This window comes from Aedes aegypti, chromosome 2 (assembly GCF_002204515.2).
Source record: "Aedes aegypti strain LVP_AGWG chromosome 2, AaegL5.0 Primary Assembly, whole genome shotgun sequence".
NCBI lineage: Eukaryota > Metazoa > Arthropoda > Insecta > Diptera > Culicidae > Aedes > Aedes aegypti.
This window is the reverse complement of record NC_035108.1, coordinates 155,946,161-155,955,230: the sequence shown is the minus strand read 5'-3', so window position 1 is coordinate 155,955,230 and position 9,070 is coordinate 155,946,161. Positions and strand designations below refer to the sequence as shown.

Genomic DNA, 9,070 nt, shown 5'->3' with positions numbered 1-9,070 from the left:
AACGTCACATGGCAAAGGTCCTTGTGATGCTATTGGAGGAACCATAAAGCGCATGGCCACAAGAGCAAGTTTAGCCAAAGAACGTGAGCATCCAATTAAAACTGCAAAAGAACTATTTGATTGGGCGAATCGCAGAAAATAAGAAGATTTAACAAAATTATCATTTTGTTTTACTACTACTGAAGAGTACGAATTAACGGCATCAGAGCTCAGCGAGCAATATAATAACGCGAAAACGATCCAAGGAACCCAAAAATTTCACTGTTTCATTCCATTGTCAGAAAATAAAATTAAAGCAAAACTATACTCGAACTGTACTGATAATGATGCAAAAGTGTTCGATATTGTAAAAAAATTGAATAACAATAAATAAATAAATAAGTATTAATAAAATGTTTTCATGATCTTATAACGCATACCCAAATCCAAAACTTTTAAAGTTCATATATAACATTTAGAAACTCATCGATCATACTTTAAAAAAAATATCCTGGTAAAAAAATTTTTTTTTTCGTGTAATCTGTTAATTCATTTTAATTTATACATATATACATATACATATAATATTTATACATATACATAATATTTATACATATAATATACATAATACTAATGAATACATGAAAACAACTTGTTTGATTCACGCAAGGCCCTTAACAATAAAATCAGCAACAAACTGCGGTTCCCGTAATAATTTACACCGAAAAAAAAAAATTTTTTTTTCTACTAAATGTGAAAATTGTGACATGTTTGAAATGTCATAACTTTTTTGTTTATTGGTTTACCATCACCAAATTTTTATGGTAGATAGCTAATATAATGGACCGTTTTCCCTCAAAAAATTACGTTGGTATTCCGATAGGGTTTTGAGATATTTGAGTTTTTGTGTCAAAAATTATGTTTTTTAATGCAAAAATTTTTTTTTTTACTGTGTGTATTTTTTTTTGGAATCTTTATTTAGTTGTCTAACTTTGTTTCTTTAGTTGTCTAACAATCGAACGAACCGTTTTTGCTGTGCAGCTTTTTGAATATTTTTGAACCATTTTCACATACACCCTTTTGTAAAGTTAGTCGTGACTCAACTTGAAGATTTGATATCGGAAAATGACGATTTAGATGGAACTGGAAAACTGTGCAAAGTTTCAGCTCAATAGAAAAAAATGAATTAAAAAATTTACCAAATTTTGGTGCTGTTGCTTAGAATCACTCATAGAAGCTTTCGTTCGTATGTACAGCGCCTTTACTCAGCATAAAGCCGTATAAAGAGGGCCTAGCACTAAATGTTAGTTGGGTAATGACTATTTTCTATCTGCCTCTCTTTCATTCTGCTGTGAATTTTCACACTAACTGTCATTTCGACTGGATTGAAGCTGAGCGATGCTTCTACCCAGGTGAATTTACAAATAGGCATAAAATTCCCTACAGGATGAAAGAGAGGCAGATTAAAAATAGTCATAAATTACTAAAATTTAGTCATTCTGTTACTACCCGTCAGTCTTGGGAACTGTGACCACAATTCACCACAGTTCATCGATTCTGCCATTCCACCAAAACACAAAGCAGCAGCAGCATCAATACCATCAGGCGTAGCGCTGCCAACGGTTCACACACTGCTTGACTGTTTTTGTCTCTCCACTATGACCATTTTCGGGCAGCCATTCCAAGCAGAATGATTGAAAAAAGTGTTAAATCATTCAATCGCTAATATTTCGCTTGTGTTTTCAACTAATTGAAATCTATTAGCTCTAACAGAAAGACCACAATCATTCCGTTACGTTACATATAAACAAGTTCAATTTCATACTGCCTTTATCGAGCAAAAATGCAAAACCCCGAAAACCGCAAAAATCGTGTCACCACTGTGCTCGAGTCATTTCGCATTCGGGGTTGAAAAACGTTAGGAAGAAGAAGATTACATTTTTTGAAGAGCCGTGACATTTTTTGTTTTGAACCGTCATGGTTTGCTTTGGATTTTGATGGTCGTGTAGAAAGATGTAAATGTAGAGGCGGTAAATGTTTGCTCCAGTACTTTTCTCATCCCTGCTACCCGTGTTTCTGAGTGTATGAGAAACTCGGTCTCTGGTGCGCACACTACAACATTGTTCGAATCACTTCGAATTCGGGACTATGAAGCTGCTGATGTTTTCTTCGGTTTTCTGTGAGAAAAACACGGATAGATATATTTTTTGCTTTTTTTTCACGCACACGATGACAGTTCCTTACGAGGTTCTCCATAAGTGCGAGTGCTTTGTAAATCTCTTTTTGTTTCGTAGTCGCGAATGTGATAGTCATTGCCTGTGTTGTTTACAAATCAATTCAAAATGCTCTTTGTGCTAAAATAACCATATTATGATTATACTAGCACAAAGAGCACTTTGAATTTATTTGTAAACAACCAGAGAGTGAAATTATCGGTCACGACGATAATCATAAGCGTATCGCTAAAGCTGATTTTCCGGAGGAAAAAGACGTGCCATAATATCAAACCCAACCAGTACTGCGAGAGTGTGCTCTCACGAGATGTGCAGCAACGAATTTAGATTATCACCAGCAACGAGAATTCTGCGTCCTACTTTTCTACTAAATATAAAAATTATAATGTTCAATTTAAATCTAGAATTTGAAGAAGAATTAATCGTATATCTTTAATTTTATTTTGTGCTTATCTATTAATTTACTAGTAGCGAAATGTTTTAACATTTGACAAAACGTGTATTGATGAGCATTTGTTCAGTATCATAAGATGTTCAGAAAATTAAAAGCTCACTGGTGCCGGGTTACATAATTCCAAATATAATTGCCAATAACATATGAGCAATTTCCTAACCTAATAAATTTGATAAAGACGTCAAGTTTTAAAATAAACGGGAACTTGAGATTCTGTATTTGAAAGAAAAAAGAAAACCAGGAGCTCTTTCTCTAGCCTGAGGGAAGTATTTGAAATCTAGCAGCATTTTGAATAAAATGTGGAAGAATTTCAGTAGGTATATTTTACACTTAACACTTTGGCCCGTGGTGTACAGAACAACTTCATCAAAGACACCATCTTTGTAATCTAATTTTATTTTCCTAACCAGGATCCTGAAATACCTGCATTCGAAAATTTCGGTGTGGAAGAATTCCAAATCAAACTGCATATCATATGTTTAGTCCTTGATCTACTAAACATCTTTGCCGAAAACACCATCTTGCTAAAATATCATTATCTTAAGATAGCCGCGATCAAAATACAGCACGATGCCATATAGCCAGTAGTGCCATATGGTGGTAGAATTTCAAGTAGGGTGGCTTATTACATGCTAGACTTTGACATATTCAACACTTTTGTCGAAGACGTCAATTTTATAGGTAACCTGGATCCTGAGATATCTGTGTTCCAAAAATATCATGCTCACTAGCGCCATCTATTAAAAGAATTTCGAATCAAGAAGAACATCACATGGTAGCCCTTGAACTACTGATCAACTTTGCCGAAAACACCATCTTTCTAAAAAAATGGGATCCTGAGATATTCGTGATTAAAATATTGCATACTCACTAGCGCCATCTTGTGGCAGTTTTCTTGTTAGGTAGCATATCATATGTTAGTCCTTGACCTACTAAACAACTTTGTCGAAGACATCATCTTTCTAGGTAATCAGGATCTTGAGATATCGGTGTTTGAAAAATTAAATGCTCGCTAGCACTATCTGGTGGCAGAATTTTTAAACAAGCAGCCTATCACATGTTAGCCCTTGACCTACTGAACAACTTTGCGAAGATACCATCTTGCTAAAAAATCTAGATCCTGAGATATTTGTGTTCGAGATGATGCATTGCAAAATGTCCACTACATCGGTTCCCCCGGGGCACAATCCGATGGCCACAGGAAGATGAGGATGTTTCCAAAGTGGTTTTTGTCCACTGACCAATTGGTACCGTTGAACTGAAGAAATTTGCCGAAGACATCCATATTCTATCTTGCCTAGCTTTGGATGTACATTCAAAATTGCTCCGCGTGTACTCAGTACACGATGCGACCGCTGGTGTAACTTTTTTTTTGAGCGACTGACGGAAGGTTAACCTAAATATATTACGCATAAATCGTGGCAATAGAATATTGCAACGATTTTTGCCTGAAATTATTAATGATTTTTTTTTTTTGACATTTGTTCCAATGTTTCAACATTGTATATTCTATGTAACTCATTGGTACTATACCAAGGAGGAAGCCTCAGAATCATTTTCAAAATTTTATTTTGAATTCTCTGCAGAGCTTTCTTCCTGGTATTACAACAGCTAGTCCATATTGGTACAGCATACAACATGGCTGGTCTGAAAATTTGATTGAATATCAAAAGCTTGTTCTTGAGAAAAAGTTTTGTTTTTTTTATTAATAAGGGGATATAGTCATTTTACATATTTATTACATTTGGCTTGAATGCTCTCAATGTGATTTTTGAAAGTTAAATTCTTATCTAGCATGAGCCCTAGATACATAACTTCATCTGACCAATTTTTTGGGACCCCTCTCATCGTGACAACATGTCTGCTTGAAGGTTTCAAATAAAGAGCTTTTGGTTTATGTGGGAATATTATTAGTTGAGTTTTGGAAGCATTAGAAGAAATCTTCCATTTTTGCAAATATGAAGAAAAAATATCCAAGCTTTTTTGCAATCGACTACAGATGACACGCAGACTTCGTCTTTTGGCGGAGAGGCCTGTGTCATCCGCAAACAAGGATTTTTGACATCCCTGAGGTAAGTCTAAGCTGACCAACCTTTTTGTCTCATTTTATACATAAATCATTGGTGCGTTCGCAGTAATAGTCCGATATGCGAATTTTTTATCTCAAATGAAAGCTCTGTTGCATATCTATCTTATCCATGAGGTAAAGTTAATATTTATCTTATATTTTAAGCTACCGATGGAATTTGGACGAAATACACGTACAGCCCACGGTCCGGACTAATTTTTGCCTTTGTTTGCCTCGCTAGCAAAATACTACATTGGGGACGGACCTGGTGTAGTGGTTAGAACACACGCCTCTCACGCCGAGGACCTGGGATCGAATCCCATCCCCGAGATAGTCACAAAAAATTTCAGTGACGACTTCCTTCGGAAGGGAAGTAAAGCCGTTGGTCCCGAGATGAACTAGCCCAGGGCTAAAAATCTCGTTAATAGAGATAGAAAAAAAAAAAAAAGAAAAAAGAAAATACTACATACAAATTCAAATTATTATACATGGATCAATTAGATATACTATTAAGCTTTCGTTTGGGGTAAAAATTTGTAGGACTATTTTTGCGAACGCACCAACCAATTAGGTCAAAAAGAGTGCCATAACGCAACAATGTATGTGCTACTTGAACCTGCATACAATACTTTAATTTCACTTTAAATACATAAATTTGTCCTTTTTAATAAAAAGCAACCTGCTGGTAGCTGGAATGCAGTATGCATAAGTGGTTGACGTAATATTTATTTTCCAATATATTACCATGCCCCGAATATTGGCAAGTATGCAATAATTGATAATCTTCACAACATGAATAATGTATGTATCTATTTATTAAAAACCTTGTGTTTCCATTTTTATGAAGAAAGCAATAATTGTCTCCAATACAGATACGTAAATCGATAAGCTAAGAAACCGTGACGTTACCAAGTAACTAAACGCTCCTTTCCTAGGTGTGAGGCATACACACTTTTAGCAAATTTCCATTTTGTTTGCACACTTGAAAATTTGAGTTCAGTATTTCCAACAGTGATCGATCGATTTTGTATCCCGTAGTTGAAGATACTTCAAGAAGGTTTCGCTATTCGGTGTGAAAGTCAGACACCGTTAATTGACGAATGGTCGGGTATCCGTTTGGGCCAGCCCTGTGACAATAGGCCGTTAGTGTGGTTGACCAGCGTGGTGCTTATTTGCACTAAATCGCCATGCGTACCGGCCGGTCACACATAGAGCGCGTGCGTATGTGTGTATGATCAAACAATTAGAATTCATGTAATAAAAAGATGTTAGCTCTTTTCTTCGACAGAAGTGTGTTAGATGGAGACAAAAAATCTTCCGACAAGAACACTCCTCGTATAAATAGCTACAAATATGAGATTTTTGACCATTCATTGATACCTAGTGCATAAATTACCATCGGCGAGTGGTGTACTAAGTAAAACGAAAATTACTGAAAAATGGCATTCTTCAAAGTGAGTTGTCTTGTCGTGCTGATGGTGGTAGGAGTTGCGCTAAGTGCCGAAATCAAACGTGAAGCCCTAGAATCGGCTGAACAAAAGGACGATCTTGAAGGAGCCGAAACGATTTTCCTCGGCAAAAAGTTGTGTAAGAACAGTTGATATCAGTGACCGGGAGTATATAAATTGACCACGTGTTTTATTTATAGTGCTGCTGAAAGGATTAGGACTCGGCGGTTTGGCATTGTCGCAGGGAGGTGGTTTCGGTGGTAAATTCAGTGGATTAATTGGAGGTGGACCAAACTCGGTAGACTACAACGGGTATGCTCCAGCATACAGTGGAAGCTATGTAGCTGCTCCAGCACCCGTTCCAGCTCCGGCTCCAGTAGTTTACTCGGCCCCAGCTCCAGCACCAGTGACTTACTCAGCCCCAGCGCCAGCACCAGTGACTTACTCGGTCCCTGCTCCTGTTACGTACTCAGCTCCCGCACCGGTCAGCTATGTCCCTGCTCCCGTAACTTATCAGGCTGCCGCTCCTGCTCCAGTAGCATACTCCGCACCTGCACCAGTTGCTGAAGTTGCACAATCTGGATATACCGGAAGTGTGCAGGTCTTCGGATATCTGCAGCCAGTTCAGCCTGTCCAGCCATTGGCTTACTCCAGTCAGGTTTCCACCGGTCTGTACAACGCTCCTCCACCACCACCACCAGCTCCCCTTCCATTGGCCGCCCTGCCACCATGTGATCATTAAGATCATCTGAAACCAAAACAGCAAGTGTTCACCGCCCTATCACCACCAGTTTCACTTTCAGGGATACTAAAATGCTCTTATATCAGTATCTGATATTACGTACTTTTAGCCATTTTTTCAACTAGGAACTAACTCGTGTACGTTTTGTGTAAGAATATATCATTAAATCAAACCCGAATTGTTGTTTATCCCAGTTGATATCATTCCCGCTCAAATTTCATCTTATGTCTCATGTCAACGCCATCAAATCGATCGAACTTTTTTGGGAAAACTATTCACATGTAGGTATGAAGATGAATGGTGTCATACGTGTGGACCATGTGGTCACACCATTCATAAAATACTATAAGGTGTTGCTTACGGGTGTCAAGCTCTATGTTTGCTCATTTCCATATCGTCTTGGTCGCTAACCTTGGCAGTGAATATAATCGAAGTTCAAGTGTATGCTGTAGGGTGGGCACATCATTGGCCAAACCTTGCAGGTTGTAGTGGAATTCAAAGGCTGAGCATATTCTCGAACTATTTCAATGTTGTGATCGCGATATGCTGCAATTATATTTTTATTCAGATTTCGATGAACGCAAACTCAGAACACAATTTTATTAGATTCTAGGCCTGGAAAGGTAAAAGCGTTTTTCAAACTTGTATAGTACAAATCCGTGATACAATTTGTACTACGGGGTATTTTAAAGATTTTTTTTTAAGATTTAGATCAATGGTGCTCAATGTACTGGCCACGTCTCGTCCCATATCTGGCCCGTTGATTATAAACCAATTTGAAATAAGAACATACCAAGTACAGTTGTTTCCTTTTTTTTCGTTGAGCGGATCTATCAAATATAGCTTGAAAAGACTTTTTTTAAGTTCGTAATCTGAAGGCATATTCTTCACTATTTATTGTACTACATACTTGACAGGAAAAAACTGAATTTATATCAAGCTTTAACATAAGTTGATGAAATAGGTCAAACACAATCTCACTGAATATAGAAAGGATCTAAAATATTAGAAATGTTTCTCACAAAATCATGTACATGGTTCTTAAAGAATCAATAACATGAATTTTATGGAAACCTTGGGCACGTTTCTCGCGAGTATTCGCATGGTTCTTACAGAGTCTTCAGCAGTTTCATCGACAGTATGAACACTGAATCTAGAACATAATTACTAGCATCAAATGAAATAATTCTTAGCAGGATCATATAAAATAATGAACATTAATTTCACAGATTTTTGGAGATAATTTAAAAATAAATCTTGGTCACGATTCTAAGAGAAAGTTCACAGAGTCATACGCATGGCATTCTAATAAAATCTAGGACATTCATCCTGACCAGGACTTTTAGAAACAGGTAGGGTTTTCACAGAACATTGTATGATACTCGGACGGAATTCGGAGGATGATCTTCATTCAGTTTTGAACTCCATGCTCTTTAAATTCAGAGCAACATTCCTTGAAATTCTGGATTTGATGACATAATCCTGACCACAGTTCTCACAGAATCCTCGGTGAAGTGCTCAGCAGCAAGTATCTTTTTTGGGGACGGATCTGATGTAGTGGTTAGGACACACGCCTCTCACGCCGAGGACCTGAGATCGAATCCCATTCCCAGGATAGTCACTTATGACGTTAAATTTGTAGTAACGACTTTCTTCGTGAGGGAAGTAAAGCCGATGGTTCCGAAATGAACTAGCCCAGGATTAAAAATTTCGTTAATTAAGATACAAGAAAAATAAGTATCTTTTACAATTTTCGGATAAAGCTATTGTTGGGGATGAAGTCAAATTTAGGACGATAATCCAAAGATTGAGAGCAGAGTTCTCGATAGCACCTTCAATGCTGAAATTCGTTTTCGTTTTTTGGAACTTGGTAGATGATCAAAACGTAAACTAACCAACTTCAAGCAAATTGTAGTTTTATCGAACTTGAATCGGGTTGGGGTTGAATATTTGATCAGAATTGGTTACGCTGTGATTTTGAGAGATGACAATACGTTGTAGATAATTACAACAGCTGTTCAGCAGAATATTAAAGAATTTTCATTTAGATTCTACTCTCTATTTAATATTAATTTCTATTAAAACTATATTTTCTATTTATAAATTTCTGTAACTTTTGAAATGTTTCACAATAGAAGAAGCACT

General features: G+C 36.9%; 1 protein-coding gene across 1 annotated transcript; it reads left to right on the top strand.

Moving 5' to 3' along the window:
* Positions 1-6,088: 6,088 nt before the first annotated feature.
* LOC110676148 (extensin-2-like) lies at positions 6,089-7,100 on the top strand. The gene is made up of 2 exons (XM_021842890.1): positions 6,089-6,322; positions 6,384-7,100. Exons 1-2 carry the CDS (start codon positions 6,175-6,177, stop codon positions 6,923-6,925), a joined length of 690 nt encoding a protein of 229 aa, XP_021698582.1. The 5' UTR covers positions 6,089-6,174; the 3' UTR covers positions 6,926-7,100.
* Positions 7,101-9,070: the final 1,970 nt, after the last annotated feature.